This window comes from Microtus oregoni, unplaced genomic scaffold, assembly GCF_018167655.1.
Source record: "Microtus oregoni isolate MIOR12 unplaced genomic scaffold, Mior012 000011F_ref0000422, whole genome shotgun sequence".
Taxonomy (NCBI): domain Eukaryota; kingdom Metazoa; phylum Chordata; class Mammalia; order Rodentia; family Cricetidae; genus Microtus; species Microtus oregoni.
Window position 1 is genome coordinate 42,020,001 of NW_024543070.1, and position 19,740 is coordinate 42,039,740.

The 19,740-nt window shown below is 42.6% G+C and overlaps 1 protein-coding gene and 1 pseudogene across 1 annotated transcript; both read left to right on the forward strand.

Moving 5' to 3' along the window:
- The first annotated feature begins 597 nt into the window (after nt 1–597).
- Nucleotides 598–3,842, forward strand: LOC121453199 (annotated as a pseudogene).
- A 1,008-nt stretch (nt 3,843–4,850) lies between these two features.
- On the forward strand, nt 4,851–5,340 carry LOC121453613 (40S ribosomal protein S25-like). Its single transcript, XM_041660494.1, has one exon. It carries the CDS (start codon nt 4,905–4,907, stop codon nt 5,280–5,282), a length of 378 nt encoding a protein of 125 aa, XP_041516428.1. The 5' UTR covers nt 4,851–4,904; the 3' UTR covers nt 5,283–5,340.
- Nucleotides 5,341–19,740: the final 14,400 nt, after the last annotated feature.

Sequence of the window (19,740 nt, forward strand, 5' to 3'; positions counted from 1 at the left end):
TAGCGCTTCACCTAGAAAGCAGAAGAGCTATGCACAGGCCCGGTGCATCAGAAAGTGGAGAATTTGAAAGTGCTTTTGCCTATGGTTGTCTAAAAGAAAATTTGAGCGTTTGCAAACTCCACTTACACCTTCTGCACCCTTCCTCCACTGCCCACAGATCAGCAGGGTTTGGCTCCACAGGAGATTTATAGGGGAATATATCTGGATCTCTCTTTCCATCCTGCTCTGTTAAAGTCCAGTTGGCTGAGGCTCAGGGCAAGGTGCCAGGCCTAGATTTCAGGGGCGGGGGTAGGTCGTCCAGAGAGATAGGGGCGGATGTGATTTGGCGGCTGTGTGCGATCTGGCACGGCGGTTTACGTGCTGCGGTGTTCCTTCTCTTGAGCTCTGTACAGGCACTTAGAAGACCGTTCATCATCGCGAAGCATCCAGGCAGCACCTACTTGGCACCAAAAGCATCCCGAAGGTCTTTGAAAAATGGTATCTGAGCAAGAGGCCCAGGAACCATAACAGAATGGCACTGCGTGGTACCGAGGTCACATGATACCGGCATTTCAGGGAAATTTTAGGCTGTTCTCCTGTTTCTGACAATCTGAAAGAATGCTGGAGAGGTAAGACATTTTCTCTCTGTTTTCACCGGAGAAGTGAAACAATAGCAACCGCATATTTTGAAGTGAAACTATATTTCACAGACAAATAAAATGAAAAAATAGTGTTGAGATTTTGCATTCTCTTTCTCTTTGCCTTTCTTGATTTCACATAATTAATAAGTAAAGAGGAACAAAATACTGTCCCACTCCTCAGAACAAAACTGCCTCCTCCCACCACTTGTCAGTCTTCTCAAGAATATTTTCCACCTTGGGCTGAGGATTTCTGATTTGTGGTTTGGCCAGCTGCAGACTTTGGGAAGAGGTGTGTGGAGTTGGGTGGTGGGGATCAACACTTGGTGAAAGCAAGTGTCTTGTCATTTCTCAGCTGTCAGAGTGCGTCTATATGTGGAGTCAGCTCTGCAGCAAGAAGTTCAAAAAAAATGTTCAAAAATAGTTACAGACACAATAAAGCCAACCTGGGCTACATAGTTCCAGGCTAGCCTTGGTTACAGTGTAAAATCCTATCTCATAAATAAGCAAATATTATCATGTGTTTCTTAAAAATAATCAAATTGTGTGCAAAGTTTAATATACATAGAAGAGCAAGTATCTTCCTCAAGTCTCAGCCACTTAGGAAACTAAGATGTTAAAAGTTTAAGGCCAATCTGGGCAACAGGGCACAGCTCCCTCTCTAAATGAAGAAAAGAAGTGGAGAGGAAAGATGGAAGGAAAGAAGGAAGGAAGGAAGGAAGGAAGGGAAGGAAGATGCCATCTTAACTGTAAAGGCCTTGTTGAAGGCTGTTGAATCCAGAGGTCACATAACCCGCCAAGTCCCTTTCAGATCTAGAACTCTCAGGCTAACAGAGGAACTTTCCCTAGTGGGCCCTTTAACAAGGAAGTTGTTAGAGGTTGGGAGGGAGCCACACAGGGGATGAGTGGCCTTGTGCACCCTGCTGGTGGGGCGGTTTGGGGGAGAGACATTGTGATGACAGCATGAGCCATGGTTTTTTGTTTTTGTTCTTATTTGTTTGTTTTTAATTTATTTTATTTTATGTGTGTTGGTGTTTTGACTGGATGTGTGTCTGTGTAAGGGTGTCAGATCCCCTGTAGAGCCACTAGAACTGAAGTTATATAGTCGTGAACTGCCATGTGTTTGTTGTGAATTGAACTAACTCTTGTAGACCAGGCTGACTTAGAACTCACAGAGATCCATCATCCGCCTGCTTCTGCTTCCCAAGTGCTGGGATTGAAGGCACAGGGCACTACCACCTGACTTTTGAAGGATATTTCTACACCTCTCCTGTGGTTGTGTTGCTCCAGTCCTCCAAAACACAATAACACCTACAGTGATGGGTAAACATTGTTAGCACTGAGTGTTCAGCAGGAAGCAGGGAGCACAGCCCCAAACAGAAACCTGAGTAAGAACTTATGGTGGGGGCGGGGCTAGGGTCTGGAGGAAGGGAAGTCTTATGTGGAGCAGTTTGGTGGTGAAAGCAGCAAAGGCATGGGCTCTGTGGCTATCCTCAGGAAGGTTATCCTGGTGGGAGCAGCAGGGGTAGGGAAGCTGCAGTAGGAAGGTGCTGGATGCATGCAGGAAAGCGAAGGGTGGGCTGGGAAGATGGCTCAGCACTTGAGCAACCTCCTTGGAACCCACAGAGTGTTGAAGGAAAGAAAGCACTGCCTCCCGCTGTCCTCTGATCACCACACAGTCCTTAGCACATGCACAGCCTCTACCTCCTGCTATCACACAAAGACATCATAAGACGCACCTTTTAAAAAAGAAAGAAAGAAAGGGTGAAATGGCTGAGCAGCAGAACCCAGCAGGGCACAGGGAGAGACAAGCAAAGCAGACGCTGTGACTTAGAACATACACAAGCTGTCCTTGCAGGGCACTGCCAGATACAGGCTTGGTTCAGGTTCTTAATTGAAGCCTTATTTCTCTAGATCTGTCTTGAGGGCAGAGTTGACTAGACCCAATGGTGAGTTAGGTTCAAAGGAGAAGAAAAAAGAATAAAGAAAATATCAATTTCTGGAGGATTGCAGTGGGAAAGAGAGGTTGGCACCTAATGACCGGGAAGACATTTACTTAGACATTTACTTCTGGACAAATGTCCTAGGGTCTCAGTCGGATAGACAAAGCAGCTGAGATGCAGAAGTTGTCCTAGTAGCCCCAGATAAAAGGAATCTTGTGCTGATTTAAGACAACTGTAAGGGTCCAAGGGGGCCTCCCTAAATCAGAGTCAGGCCTCATACATGCTGTCCTGATGTTAAGTAAGCATAAAACTTAGTTAAAGCCAGGAGATGGTGGCGCACGCCTTTAATCTTAGCACTTAGGAGGCAGAGGCAGGAGGATCTCTGTGAGTTCTAAGTTAGCCTGGTCTACAAGAGCTAGTTCCAGGACAGGTTCCAAAGCTATAGAGAAACCCTGTCTTGAAAAATAAAAAAACATAACAACAACAACAAATTAGTTTTAAAAATTGATGTTTTGCTCCTCCGGCAGAGCAAGATACCCAAGGGAAAGAAGACCAAAGGTAAGAAGGTGCCCTCCACCCCCACATCTTGAAGAAACAGAAGCCAAAAAGGCGGTGAATCCTTTGAGAAAACGCCATAGAATTCCTGCATTGGGCAGGGCATCCAGACCAAGTGAGATCTCACACGCTTCATCAAATGGCCCCGCTACATTAAGCTGCAGTGGCAAAGGGCCATCCTCTATAAGCTGCTCAAACTTTCTCCTGCCACTAACCAGTCACCCAGGCCCTGGACCAGCAAACAGCAACCCAGCTGCTTGCGCAGGAATACAGGCCAGGACAAAGCAGGAGAAGAAACAAAGACTGCTGATCCATGCTGCTGGCAAAGGGACGTCCCAACTAAGAGACCACCTGTACTTCAGGCAGGGGTCATACAGTCATCACGTTGGTAGAGAACAAGAAGGCTCAGCTGGTGGTGATTGCCCACAATGTAGACCCCATTGAGCTGGTGGTCTTCTTGCCTGCCCTGTGTTGGAAGATGGGAAAGGCCAGGCTGGGGCGACTGGTCCCCAGGAAGACTTGCATCATTGTTGCCTTCACACAGGTTGACTCTGAAGACAAGGGAGTTCTGGCTAAGCTGGTGGAAGCTATTAGGACCAATTACAACAACAAATATGACGAGACCCACTGCCACTGGGGAGGCAATGTCCTGGGTCCTAAATCTGTGACTCGAATTGCCAACCCAGAAAAGGCAAAGGCCAAAGAACTTGCCACTAAACTGGGTTAAATGAACACCCTTAAGTTTTCTATACGTAAATATGATTAAAAACTTATCTTCCAAAAATAAAAAAAATGAAGTTTCAAAAAAATCAGGTAATGCAGCTTCTTGTGCAGTTATGATTTGCTGTGTGATTCTAGGGAAGTTCCTGCAGGTCTCCGCACCTTCAGCTCCCCCAGGGAGTTCCTAAAAGTGCCACAGCTGTCACTGCATGGTTCTGAGGACAGAGAAGAAAGGTTACAGAACACTATCTGGGGCTGAGGACACAGTCATGCCCGCTTTTGCTGCCCAGAGTTAGTGGGAAGAGGAGAACCAGCTACATACAGCAAAAGAAGGAATGTGCCCAGACAGGGAGCAAATGCATTGGGCCCAATTCCCACTGTCTTCCAGAGTTCTAATCCCATAGCCACTGAAGTGATGGGCTCCAGTAGCATCACAGGTTCCAGAGGAGGTGGTGATGTGGCCATACAGCTATGGAGAACAAGGTTCGCCTGGAGTCTACTCCTCTCCCTGATCCTCACATGGCTCTTGAGACAACAGCAGGACCAGCAAAGGGGGAATGAAGCAGGCGCATCACATGCCCACTTGCATTATGGGATACTGACTTTCATCCAATTCAAACCCCTCTAAATTTGCTACTTCATTAGGTAAGGAATTTGAGGTGGCAGTGAGGCCAGTGACTCTGTTAAGAATTAGGGTGAAAGGACTGGATCTTAATGGTAAACCACTTGCCGGGTGTGTGTAAAGCTATGGGTTCTATTCCTTCTTTCTTTCTTTGTTTATTTTTGAGTTCTGTTCTTAATATCCTAAGACAGACTTCTGAGGCTGTGGCAACGGCTCAATAGGTAAAGACCTGAATCGCACACGCGTCAGGCTTGCTGACATATCCATGTCATTCTGATGCTGGGGAAGTAGAGACAGGAGCAACCTTGTTGCTCACTGGCAAGCTAGTACAACCAAATTGGTGAACTCCAAGTTCTGTGAGAGACCCTGTCTCAAAAACAAGTTAGAGCTTTTTTCCCGACATCTTAGGGAGGCTGCAGTGGTCGTCGCCACTCTCCGAACTTCATCATGCCGCCCAAGGATGACAAGAAGAAGAAAGATGCCGGAAAGTCGGCCAAAAAAGACAAAGACCCAGTAAATAAGTCCGGTGGCAAGGCCAAAAAGAAGAAGTGGTCCAAAGGCAAAGTTCGGGACAAGCTCAACAATCTAGTCCTGTTTGACAAGGCTACATACGACAAACTCTGTAAGGAAGTGCCCAACTATAAACTTATTACTCCAGCCGTGGTCTCTGAGAGACTGAAGATTCGCGGTTCCTTGGCCAGGGAAGCTCTTCAGGAGCTCCTTAGTAAAGGGCTTATCAAGCTGGTTTCAAAGCACAGAGCCCAAGTAATTTACACCAGAAACACAAAGGGTGGAGATGCCCCAGCTGCTGGTGAAGATGCATGAACAGGTTCAATCAGCTGTACTTTTGGAAAAATAAAACTTTATTAAATCAAAAAAAAAACAAGTTAGAGAGTCATTCATAAGCTCCTAATGTTGACATCTGGGCACACACACATGAACACAAATATACATGAGCACACACACACAATTTTTAAAGAATAAAAGAAAAATATCAAGACTTCTAATCAATTATCCAAAGAAAATTGAAAAATTGCTTCAAATATGATTTAGAGAGAGGCTGGCCAAGAGCCCATCATCAAGGTTTGGGGAACTCCATGAGAGTCTGTGCAGGAGATAATGCCATTGCCTCTACCCAGTTAGGGAGTCTCCAGTCTCTTTAGGAGGAAGCTGCCAAGAGGGTCGCTATATCCATTAAAATGCATTTATTCAGTGCTGACACACCCAGAACTGTGACAGGGGAGAAGCTCTGGTCCCTGTCACCAATTTGTTTATAATCTGATTAAACAGAATCTCCTTGCACATTCTTTGTAAACAACTCACTGTGGCTAAGCCTAAGTGTAGGCTAGCCCGGTGAGTCACTAACAGATATTGGTTGCTGAAATGGTTTCTGCACTCATGCTATTCAAACAGAGGGAGATGAGTGGGCCTTAGAGTTGCAGGGAAAGTGCCTGCTGGGAATCAAAACATGGGATGTGTGCTGGACAGGCAAGGCAGTGGGCAAGGGAAGAGCATCCCCCTGGCAGGGAAGTCTGTGTAGAGCATTCATCCAAACAGGGGTAATGCCTTTGTATATGAGGGATACAGTGAGACGTCTCCCTGGGTGTAGCTTTAATATAGGAGGCCTTAAAGTCCACCCCCATGGTAACACACTTCCTCCAGCAAGGCCACACCTCCCATTAGTGCCATTCCTTTTGGGGGCAAATTTCTTTCAAATCACCACAGGAGGCCACTCAAAAACCACCCAAAGCAGCAAGATATGGTAGGTTGTTCTATACCCAGAGCTTGGGAGACTGAGGCAGGAGGGTCTCCACAGTAAAGGCCAGACTGCCCCTCAGAGTAAGATCCTGTCTCAAAAACTCGAAGTCAGGACTGAAAGAGATGGCTTGGCAATTAAGAGAACTTGTTCTTATAGAAGGATTTGTTCTGGGTTTGGTTCCTAGTACCCACATGACAGCCCACAACCATCTGTTTTTTCTTTCTGGCCTCCAAGGGCTCCTGCACACTAGTGGTACACATAAACACACACAAGCTCACATATGCATAAATAAATTAAAAGTAAAAGTGGCATGGTGGTACACACTGATATAGATATGAATAATTTGCATTTGGTATGGATTTTAAGGTCAATTTTGTTATATGTATATGTTTCTGATCTTGGTTAAGGTATTGCGATTGTATAGTTCATTTTAAAACGTAATATATAATTAGAAAATATAGGTTGTTAATGGATAATCATCAATAATAGTCAAGGTTGTAGTCATGTTAGTTAGATTTTCTAGATGTGCATAGATATATTTCAGATAGGCTTTCTTCATATCTTTCAAAGACTACAGAATATGCCATTTAATGTTTTAATAAGTTACGGCTTTTCATGACAATGAGACACGTCTGCTCCTGGCAGCACCAATCTACTTCAAGATGAAGATGGGCATCAAAGAGGCTCCTTATGAAGTTAGTTAGCCATTTGGGCAAGAAACTGCTCTTGCCTGGACTGTTGCATAAACTGGACACAAAGAACCCGCAGAGAGAGGACTGCTGAACTTGCCTAAAGGTGAGATGGTCTTTCGGAGTTCCTGATTTATGAAAGAGTCTGCGAGACATTCTGCAGGACACAGCAGAAAGTGACTGAACTGTCTTTAGAATTTCCTGCTTCATGGAAATGTTTGCTGGATACTATGGGCCTGTAGGCTGAAGATGGATGTACAGTACAGAGGAACTTTGGGTGACTGTTCAGGTAGTGAGATGTCTCTGTTATTTCTAGAGTTATAGAAGTTGCTTGCTTCTTGTTTAATTAGGTAATATTATATCCTTCTGGAGTCTTTGATGGAGTTGAAGAATGGATAGTCATAGTTTTAGTTTTCCTTAGTTGTGATAAAAGATAAAATAGATATAAATATCGTAACTGTAATTCTTGCTTGATAATGTTTTGTTATATGTAATTTTGCTATGTTAAAGTGAAAGCCTTTCTTTTTTGTTTAAACAGAAAAAGGGAAAATGATGTAGGTGGGTCTTCTATCTATCTGTTGCTTTCATTGGTTAATTAATAAAGAAACTGCTTGGCCTGATAGGTCAGAACATATGTTGGGTAGAGTAGACAGAACAGAATGCTGGGAAGAAGGGAAGTGAGTCAATTGCCATGATTCTCCGACCCGAGACGGACGCAGGTTAGGATCTTTCCTGGTAAGCCACCATCTCGTGATGCTACACAGATTAATAAATATGGGTTAAAGCAAGATGTGAGAGTTAGCCAGTAAGAGGCTAGAGCTAATGGGCCAAGTAGTGTTTAAATTAATACAATTTGTGTGTTGTTATTTGGGGGCATAAGCTAACCAGGAGGCCAGGAGCCGGACAGCAGGAACGCAGCCCACAGCTCCTTCTACAATTGGCTCCCAAAGTGGGGCATGAACCCACAACCCTGAGATTAAGAGTCTCATGTTCTACTGACTGAGCTAGCCAGGTGTCCAGGAGCCAGGCAGCAGGAACACAGTCCGTAGCTCCTTCTACAGCACACTTTTAATCCTAGCACTGAGGAGGCAAAGGCAGGTGGATATCTATGAGTTCTAGGCTAGCCTGGTCTACATAATGAGTTCCAGACCAGTCATAGCTACATAGTGAAACCCTGTCTCAAATATGTCCACAAAAATAATAACAATGAAAAAATCAAATTAAAAATAGTTTTATTCATCAGATTTAGCAATCTCACATCTAGGAACATATGCAGTGAGCTAAAGGTTATCTGCATTTCCCTGTCACTATGAGAGATGACCAAGACACAGAATTAACCTAGGTTTCCATCAACAGATAAGCAGATATGAAACATGTGGTATATACACACGAAGGAATATTATTCATTCATAAATAGGAAATCCTGCCATTTGAAAGAACATAGACGAACATAGATGCTATGTGAAAGAAGCCAGTTACAGAGAAACAAATAGTATTCATTCCCACTCAAAAGTTGGTCCCACAGAAGTCAAGAGCAAAGGATGGTATGGTGTGAGCAAGTGGGGATGGAGAAAGGCTGACTAGTGGTATCAATAATATGTCAAGATAAGAATATATTCTACTGCTGGGTCTCTATAGCCCAAGAGGGTGATTATAGTTAATAATTTATTGAATGTCTCCTTTTTTCCCATTCTGTTTTTGTTGTTAAACAGGCTCTTAGTCCCCCTGCCTCAGCTTCTTTATGCTGCATTTTAAGTGTGAGCCACACAGTTGTCTTAGACTTTTGAGACAAGGCCTTGTTACACAGCTCATGTTGGCTACTCATTATGTAGCCAAAACTGGCTTCGAACTCAAGACTTTCCCACCTTAATCTCCCAAGTGCTGGGAAAACAGACATGTGCCACTATGTCTACCCATGCACATCTCCTGCACTATCCATGTCCCCTGACTTCTGTTATGACACAACAACATGTGACAAAACAGTTGTCATCACCCAACGCTGGACTGAAGTGTTAGGGAGCATGGGAACATTGTGACTTGCCTGCAGCGAGAGGCTCCACCAGTAGACAGACACCTGTCCTGATTGGTAGTGGGTATGTCTTTGTTGACTACTAGCACCCTGAACAGTGTCGAGGGGACACTGTAGACAGACATCTGTCCTTATTGGTAGTGGGTATGTCTTTGTTGACTAATGGCACCCTGAACAGTGTCGAGGGGACTTTCTCTGGAGCTGACAAAACTCAAGCCACAGGACCCTCTGCAGCTTGAGTTCTCGCTGTAGCTCATTCGTGTGAGCACACTATTTATAAAATGGACACAAATAATATAGTTTTCACTGATAGTGGATCTTCTAATTTAATTCCTGTTACTGTGATAAAAAAAATCCTAATAAAAATTTGCCCCAATCCAGAGATAGGTCCACCACAATGAGCTGCATCTTGGGTTTTCAGCACCCACATGGTATCTCTAGTTCCAGGTGATTCAGTGTCCTTACCTCTTCCGACATCAGGCATGAACATGATACACAGACACACATGCAGACTAAACACCCATACACATAAAATAAACAAAAATCTAAAAAGAAAAGAAAAACTGCCCCCAGTCATGTCCACGGGCCAACCTGATCTAAATTCTTTGAGGCTCTTTGGTGATTCTAGATTATTGCAAGTTGTGGATTAAAAATAACCATCAGGGGCAAATAAAACATCTCAACTCCTGTGCCACCACAGCTGATTTATGAGTAACTGGGAACAGAACCCAGGGCTTCATGCATGCATACTAGACAAGTATGCTTCCAACTGAGCTACACCCCTGATCCTCCCTCTAGTCTGTCTTCTTTTCTTCACTCTTTCTGTTGCCTGGAAATGGACTAGCCATGAGAATTTCTAGCTAAGTCAGATAAAGATGTGTCAAGAACACCTTGATTTGGGGTTTAATCAGATGCATTAATGCAGCCCACAGATATTTCTGTGGACCTGTTCTTTTTTTCTTTTTAAATTAATTTTTTCATTTATTTTACATACCAACCAGTTTCCCCTTCCTCCACTCTTCCCATTCCTTCCCTCACCTGATGTCTATCTTCCAATCCACTCCTCCATTCAAAAAGGGGCAGATCTTCCATGATAGTCAACACATGTCATATTACATTGAGGCCGGACCAAGCTCCTCCCCTGCCCTGCATCAAGATCGGACAAGGCATCCCTGCATAGGGCATAGATTCCAAAAAGCCAACTCATGTGCTGGACAGGTCCTGACCACACAGCGACCCCACACACAGACCAAGCTACACAACTGTCATCCACATGCAGAAGGCCTAGGTTGGTCCCATGTAGGCTTCCTAGCTGTTGTGGACTTGGTCTAGAAGACTTTCAGGAGCACTCTGTCTAGTACTGGGACAGAATGAATGTGGTCACCACTGTGCTGTGTCTGGCACCAGAACTGTGCAGGCTGAGGAGAACATAGAAGGTTCAAAAATTATTGGACCAGCAGTGAGTTTGAAAAATGGTCATCAGAGATTGAATGAAAACCAGATCAAAATGGAGATGTGTCCTGTTGCAAATACACCATGTGGGGTTAATAATAATTTTCTTTTTTAAAAAAAAGTTTTATTATTTATACAGTGTTCTACCTACTACCAAAAGGGAGCACCATATTTCATTATAGATGGTTGTGAGCCACCATGTGGTTGCTGGAAATTTAACTTAGAACCTCTGGAAGAACAGCCAGTGTTCTTAACCTCTGAGCCATCTCTTTAGCCCCTAATAATTATTTTCTTCTTCTCCCACCACATTTTTCTCTTTTCCTCCTCTTTTATTCTTTTGAGATGGGGTCTTACTCTAATCTGTAGCCCAGATTAGAAGAATACAAATAGAGCCATTCTTGCAACAGTTCTGCCTCAACCTCCCAGATCTAAAATTATAGGCATGTACCATATGTCCTAGTTCATTTTTCTTTCTTCTTTATTTATTCTTCTTTCATATATTATATCCCAACCAGTTTCCCTCTTTCATCTCCTCCCAATTGTCCCCTCCCCTCCCCTCTTTCCCTGATCTATTTCTCCTGTTTCCCTTCAGAAAAGAGCAGACCTCCCAGGGATATCAACCAAACATGGCCTAACAAGATGCAATAAGACTAGGCAGAAATCCTCATATCAAGGCTGGATGAGGCAACCCAGAAGGAGGAAAAGGGTCCCAAGCACAGACAAAGAGTCAGAGACAACCCCTCCCCTACAAGCTACACAACTATAACATGTATGCAGAAGACCTAGCTCAGACCCATACAGGCTCTATTGCTGTCACTTCAGTCTCTGTGAGTCCCTATGAGCCCTGCTTAATTGATTTTGTGGGTCATCTTCTTGTGGTATACTCTGCCCTCTTCCTCCCCTTCTTCAGTGGGGTTCCCAAGCACCACCTAATGTTTGGCTGTGGGTCTCCACATCTGCTCCCATCAGTTGCTAGATGAAACCTCTCTGATGTCTACTGGGCTAGCCTCAGATCTATGAGTATAGCATAGTATCATTAGAAATTAGTCCATTGACTTTTATTTTTTATTTTTTGCCAGTCATGTTTGGTGTTCTGTTCTAGGTTTCTGGGCTATCCAGCCTCTGGTTTCTGATCATCCAGGCCGTATCAAGTATGGACACCCTCTCATGGTGTAGGACTCAAGTTGAACCAGTAATTGACTGGCCACTCCCACAAGTTCTGTGCCACCATTACTCCAGCACATCTTGTAGGTCAAAGGTTTTTTGGCTGGGTTGATGTCCCAGTTCCACTATTAAGAGCCTTCCTGGGTTATAGAAGATGGTCAGTTTGGGCTCAGTGTCCTCATTACTAGGAGTCTTAACTAAGGTCACCCTCATAGATTCCAGAGAGTTCCCACTACACTGCATTTCCGTATTGCCCTCCAAGTGTCCCACCCCCAAATCCAGTTGTTTCTCCCAGTATTCTCTCCCTCCACCCAAAGCCCCTGCCTGATCCCTTCTGTTCCCATTCCTGCTGACAAAAATCTATCTATTCTATTTCCCCTGATCAGAGAGATTCATGCATCCCTTCTTGAGCCTTCCTTGTTACTTAGCCTCTCAGGGTCTGTGGATTGTAGCATAGTTATCTTTTACTTTACAGCTAATATCCACTTATAAGTGAGTGAATGCCGTATTTGTCTTTCTGAGTCTGGATTACCTCACTCAGGATAATTTTTTTCTAGTTCCATCCATTCTCCCTGCAAATTTCATATTATCTTTTAATAGCTGAGTAATACATCATTGTGAAAATGTACTACATTTTCTTTATTTTTTGGTCAAGAGACATCTAGATTGTTTCCAGTTTCTGACTACTACAAATAAAGCCTCTATGAACATAGCTGAGCAAATGTCCTTGTGATACGATTGATTGTCTTTTGGGTATATGTCCAGTAGTGGTATAGCTGGATCTTGACATAGATGGATTCCCAACTTTCTGAAGAACTGCCATATTGATTTTCACAGTGGCTGTACAAGTTTGCACTTCCACCAACAAACCACATCCTTGCCAGCGTGAGCTGTAGCTTGTGTTTTTGATCGTGACCATTCTGACAGGTGTAAGATGAAATCTCAAAGTAGTTTTGATTTGCATTTCCCTAATGGCTAAGGATGTTGAACATTGCTATAGGTGTTTTCAGTCATTTGAGATTCCTCTATTGAGAATTCTCTGTTTAGATCTGTATTCTTGATATCTAGTTTCTTGAGTTCTTTATATATTTTTGACATTAGTCCTCTATTGGATGTGGAGTTGGTAAAATTTTTTTCCCATTCTGTAGGCTGCCATATTATCCTGTTGATGGTGGAATTTTGCCTTAGACAACCTTTCAGTTTCATGAGGTCCCATTTATTAGTTGTTGATCTTAGTGCTTGTAAGATTGGTGTTCTATTCAGGAAGTTGTCCCTTATGCCAATGCATTCAAGGCTACTTCCCACTTTCTCTTCTGTCAGGTTTAGTGTATCTGTTTTTATGTTGAGGTTGTGTATCCACTTGGACTTGAGTTTTGTGAAGGGTGATAGATAAGGATCTATTTGCATTCTTCTACAAGCTGACATCCAGTTAAACACAGTGTCATTTGTTGAATTATTTTTCTTTTTAAAGGTGTACACAAAATTTAACTTGTGGAACTGCAAGTTTGAGGATAGCCTAGGTAACACACAAGTTCCAGGCCAGCCAGAGCTAGTGTGAAGCCTTGTGTCAAACAACATATCTGTACGTGCGTGTTCACATATATGTGTGTGTATGTATATATAGTGGGATTTCCACATTTATAGAAGATTAAACTGTACAAGCCTCATAAATAATAAGTTATGCCTGTATGTGAAATCCCAACTATCAACAATCATTTTCAAGAAGTCATGTTAAGGGCTAGGGATTGCAGTTTAGTACATAGAGAGTTTGTCTAGCATACGTGGGGCCTTGGAGTAGACCGACATCCCATAAATGTGAGATGGCACAGGCATGTCATTCCAGAATGCAGGGGGTAGAGAAAGAGAATCAGAAATTCAAGGTCAGCTTCAGTTACATAGCCATCTGGAGGCCAGCCTGGGCAACAAGGGACCCTATCTCAAAAAGAGAAAAGAGAAAAGGAAAAAAGAAGGGGGGAAGTAAGTAAGGGGGAGAAAGGGAGGGAGGGGAAAGGAGAGAAAGAGAGAAGGAAGGAGAGAGATGGAGGGGTAGAGTAGGATCATGCTACATTATCTTTCTGCTTTGTCTATTAATAAAAACAACTTTACAAAATCACAGACACACTGAAAGATCAAGAGTTCAAACTAAAGATTGGGAGGAAGAGCTATCAGGGAGTTAATTTTTTAAATATCCTTTTTTGAAGTCAGTAGTGGTGTGTGCTTTTAATTCCAGAACTTGGGAGGCAGAGGCAGGTGGATCTCTATGGGTTCAAAGTCAACCTGGTCCAGGACACCAGAACTACACAGAGAAACCATGTCTCAAAAAAGTCCTTATTTTAAACACTGGGAATATGTGTAATCTTTGTTCTGTGATTTGTTACAACTTCTTATTGTAAATAAAACTCACTTTCACACCTGCACTTTTGTTGGTTTTTGTTTCCTGAAATTTACAACTTCCATCATGTGAGCTCCTGGTCCCATGGTCTTGACTCACCTTCTAAATGTGCACATTAGCGTGTCTAACTGGAAACTGGCCTGTTGGGAGTGTGTTGTAATTTGTTTAAAAACGCCACGAAGAGAAGTAAGTCATGCCATGCAACAAGGCTCACATACATTTATTGGAAGAGGAGAGAGAAAGGGCAGAGAAAGGGGCAGGGTGTGTGTGGTGTGTGTGTGTGTGTGTGTGTGTGTGTGTGTGTGTGTGTGTGTGTGTAGAGACCGGTCCCTGGGGACAAGAGTGTAGGAAGAGAAAGAGAGAAAGGGAGAGGGAAAGAGAAAGGAAAGAGAGAGGGAGAAAAAAGAGAGAAGAGATGGGTGGTGGGCAAAGCCCACCCTTTAAAGGAAACACTGCAAATGTGCACAGCAGGTACTCTTCGTGGCCGCAGCTGAGGACAGATCCTGTCAGGACCCTAAGGGCAGGCCAGTGCAAATGCCTGAATACTACTGGAGGGCTGTTTATCTGGGAGAGACAAGTTGTTATTTTGTTCCCAGGCAGAGACTTCCAGGGTTTTCACATCACAGAATGCATGAGTCATGTGTCTGCCCATTAGATTATTGTTGTCTTAGACATTACCTCTTGTTCAAAACCCCCTAGACACAATAATTGCAATATAGAGGGTTTTAAAAATTATGATTGCATTTATCTATCTCGGGATATATGTGGAGGCCAGAGGACAACTTGAGAGCCAGTTCTCTCTTTCCAATATATGGATCTCAGGGATCAAACTCAGGTCATCAGGCTTACAGACAAGCCCCTTTATGGCACTGACACTAGATCGTTTTGGTTTTGTTTTCTAATCGGCTGTTACCATGTTTTATATTCAACAATTTTTAACTAAAACATCACTTACTGAAAACTAAAAACTAAACTAAAACTAAAACTCTGCTCCTTCTGTCTGTTTCCCCCCAGAGGCTGCATGAGGACAGAGAGAGGTAGGGGGACAAGTGCTGTTGAAATGGTCCAGCTTCCTTTATACAGCAGCCTCAAGACTTGATTCACTAGAATTTTACTGCCCCCTTGTGTCACAACAAGATAGTGCAACTAACAAAGATTCCAAGGAACATTTTCCTGGCTCTTCATCTAGAAAATTCAAAGCAGAAAAGTGAGGTAAACTATAAACCACTCTAATTTTTCGCATTCAGTTTGAAACACCCCCCCCCCAGTTACTTCCAAGATTAGTGTCTTTCCAGATACAATTCGGTGCTATCATCAAAGGAAAGTACCAGGATGCTCAGCAGCTACTTTAGAGAGAGAGAACCAGGCTGTCCGTCTCTGCAAACACAGGGGTGGATAAACTTCTTGTATGGGAAGTCTGGTGCCCCTCTTGTGGGCAGAACTGCGGAGGCTGGGGCCAGCCCGTGTGCATCTCCCTCTCCTCAGTAGTCAGAGGACAGCACTCAGCTACACTGTGTTCTCACAGAGAACAGAGGAAATTCGAAGATCCTGATGTTTGAGGTACCCATCGCTCTGGTCTGCCTAAGTTCTTGAAGAGGGAAAGTGTGAACACACAAGACTGACTTGCTGCCCCCAGGAGATACATGAAGACTGGGTGACACCTCTCCTTTCCAGAGGGGATATGTGGGTTGAACAATAATGGACACTGAACTAAACTTGGAGGAACTGGGTCCTTTTTTAAACTACCTAACTTGTCCTCAGGGCTGATGCCCACAGCTTCCTGGGCTCCCCTGACTCCTCAACTCATCAACCTAGAGCAGAAAAGACTGTTGCTTCACAAGTCTCATTTCCAAGAAAGGGTTGAGGCAGTGTCTCATGTGGTCCTGGCTGGCCCCAAACTGCCAAGCTCTAGGTGGAAACTTCCTTACCTTTCCTTCTTAGCTTCTATTACAGCAGTAAAATGCCCAAGTTAAACCACTCATGAGGAGGAAAGGTCTATTGGTGCTCATTTCAGAAACTTCACTCCTTTATACCCCAAAAGACAGAAAGAGGCTAGGGTCCCAGTGGCCAATTCCAGACCACACCTCTGTTGGCCTGATTTCCTTCCACTAAGCCCCATCTCCTAGAGGTTCTATGGCCCCAATAGGGCCACAGCCTGGGGATCCATGGGCAGCACTTCTCCAACCATTAGAGTCATAGTGGAAAATCAAAATAAAACCCCACATGTTCTATGTAGTAAAAAAAAATAAATAAAAATCACATCTCACAGAGAACTGATCTCCAAAATAGACAAAGAACTCAAGAAACTAGACATCAAAACTTAAACAGAGAATTCTCAACAGAGGAATCTCAAATGGCTGAAAGATACTTAAGGAAATGCAAATCAAAACAGCTCTGAGATACCATCTTACACCTGGAAGAATGGCCAGGATCAAAAACACTGATGACAACTTATGCTGGAGAGGATGTAGAGTAAGGGGAACACTTCTGCATTGCTGGTGGGAATGCAAGCTGGTACAGCCCCTTTGGATGTCAGTGTGGCGATTTCTCAGAAAATTAGGAAACAACCTTCCTCAAGACCCAGCAATACCACTCTTGGGCATATACCCAAAGTATGCTCAATCATACCACAAGGTGGTGGTGCACGCCTTTAATCCCAGCACTGTAAAGGAGAGGCAGGTGGATTCTGTGAGTTCACAGCCAGCCTGGTCTACAGAGTTCATTCCAGGACAACCAGGCTACACAGAGAAACCCTGTCTCAAAAAAAAGCAAAACAAAACAAAACAAAACAAAAATCACTTTGCCAATATTCCTAAAAAAAAAAAAAAGCTGGGAGTATTTTTATTGATAGAATTCATAGATCAAGTTGGAGGAAAAAACCTTAAGGAATACTCCTTACTTATAAACTTGGGATGGCTAAGGAAGCCTTCTTTCTGCTTCTATCTTTTGGAGAGCCAGTACATAACTGGCATAATTCCTTTATTCAGGATGAAAGGGGTTGCTCTTACTTTTGTTTTTAAAGAGTGCTTTGAGGCAATTTCCTTGATAGCTCTCCAGATCCCCAGTTCTCCCTGATGGAAGTACCTTTCAAGTAATGAAATAAAATTTAAGTGGTAATAATAAATTATATATATATATTATTATTATTCAGGGATAGTTCATACTATTTTCATTTTAAATTGGGTCTCATGTAGCTCAAGTGGGCTTGAACTCACTGCAGTTGAGGATGACTGAAGATTACCAATTCTTCTGCCTCTACTGTGAAACGCCAGGATGTACATACCATCACTGACTTTCATATTATTTATAATGTCCACTGCTTTTACTTCTGGTGCCAGCAATCCCTGCCTTTTAATTGCTTATTAGCATGGCTAATCTCTTTACTTGATCAAGGTTTGACTCTTAATTAGTTTTCCTCCAGTAAGTTCCTATTTACAGTTTTGTTTTCGTTTCCCTTCCATTCTCTGCTCACATTTGTATTTCTTTTTATTCTTTTTGATTGATTTTGTTCCTCTTCTAATTTTCTAAAGAGGGCTTGATGAGTTTAGATCTTTTCTACTATACACTCCATGCCATAACTTTCTTCCCAAGGGCTGCTTTCACGGCATCTGTGCACGTTCCTGTGTGTGGACCGATCACCCAGCCAGCCTCTAACTTAAGATCTTTGTGATTCTTCCTCCTAAGTTGTGTTAAGTCACCACACCAAGTGTCCAAAATAGCCTCTACTTCTTGAGATTTCTTTGACCTCTGGGTGTAGCTTTGTCACCAACTTAATAACTGAGCTTTTTAAAGCCAATGCTCTAGATGTCTAGCTTAATTCCATTGTGGTCTGGGAGAATATGGTAATCATTTTTTTAAGAGTAAGCGTATTTGAAGGTGCCAAATGTCATCTCCCTAACTGTCCTATGTAAACGTGAGAATTATGTATATTCTGCTGTTGGTAGTGAATTATTCTGTAGACATCAATTACATCCAGTTGACTAGTGGTATGTTTTCTGTTTTTCTTCTTCCAGTGTTGGGGACTGAACTGGTTTCATATGGACAGCAGTCAAGTGCTCTACCACTGAGGCCAGAACTGATGGCCTTCAGCTCAACCACATGGTACACCCTCCCTTAAATTTCCACCTTTTAGATGTGTCCAGATTAAGCCTGCAGTACTTCACCCACCAATGGCTCCCAGGAGTCTACTTCTGGGTGTCTCCGCAGGCTTTCCACAATGGTTTAAAAAAAAAAAAGATTTATTTATTATGTACACACGGTTCAGTTGTTCAGCCTCTTTGTATGCCTGCAGGCCAGAAGAGGGCACCAGATCTCATTACAGATGGTTGTGAGCCACCATGTGGTTGCTGGGAATTGAACTCAGGACCTCCAGAAGATCAGCCAGTGCTCTTAATCACTGAGCCATCTCCTGCCCCAATAGTTTTCTTGTGATATAGTCAGAAACTAAAGGCTCACCTTGACTGGTTGTCTTTGTTAAGCAAGGGTCAACTTCACCTTAAGAGCACTTTCTAAATTTAAACAATTCTGCTCAATATAAATACTAATTGGTGAGAGGTGAAAATAACATTTATATTGTTTTTAAATTTTTGTCTTTTAGAATGTTGTTCTGTGAACGCAGGGGTCTATCCAGAGCACACCAAAAGCATCTCCTCAGTGTGCAATACAGCAGCAGTACCATCAACCAGTCTCCTTGGCACGCCATCCACTTACTAACGGTTCTTGTTATGGATGTGGTCTTACACTTACTTCCTACATCTATCTTTAATATTATTATTGTTGGTTCTCAAGAAAATGAAAGTGTGCACATCAGTTATTAGTTTGGTTATAAACAGGGAAACTCCTAGCCAAATGCTTGCTCCACAGGAACCTCACGCTTCACTGCATCTCTTCAACTACTGCTCCTCTATGAAGCATCATCCAAAGTCAGAGAAGTGTTGTGCTATAAAATAGTGATGAATAAACTGTCAGTGATAAAAATATAAAGTAGATTTTCTAAAATGTCTTTATTCTTAAATCTATAGTTTCAATTTAATAAAAATATTACCATGCGATAGCTACTTATACAGTAATAGAAATAAACACAAAATACAATTAGAGCTTATCTAAAATAAATTCAGTTCTAAAGTTGGAACACGTGTTTTTACCAATTAAACAAAAGATTCTGTTTCTGATGAATTTTTCTTAGACATCTGGGATACATATCTTTTAAACTGGAATCGGAAAACTTCTCAACAATGTCACAAACAATTGCACCTAGCAACTTTAAAAATAACATACCCCGAAACTATTCAATGACTGGTTACTCACAAAACACTGGAAAGGGGAGACACTTCATTGCTGTAAAATACTTACCTTCTAAAAATTAATGTGTATACAAACAGACACACCTGACTTTTGAAGAGGAATGAGCTTTTAAAATATATAGAGAGACAAGCTAAGTCTTCCTGGCTGGTTTTCTTTGATCAAGCCTATTCTATTCAGGCTACTTTCCAAATACATTTAAATCCCGAAGACAGAGGTATTAAAATATTAATGCTTCTTTGATCCTTGAATAGAGGCTCCTGCCATGTGAGCCTCATAATGGGAACCTTTTAGATGTGGGTGCTTACTTCCTATACTGACTTGGAGAGAGACGTCCTTGTTTCTCACAGATATGGTAATTTTCTTTCCAAAACTAGGATTTTCTGATGTACTGAAATTTGCTTTCAAATGCCTTAAAAATAAAAATTCATTTCTATTACTATTAAAAATAGCTTCCAACAAAAGTCAGAGAAAAACATATGACACCACAGGTTTTA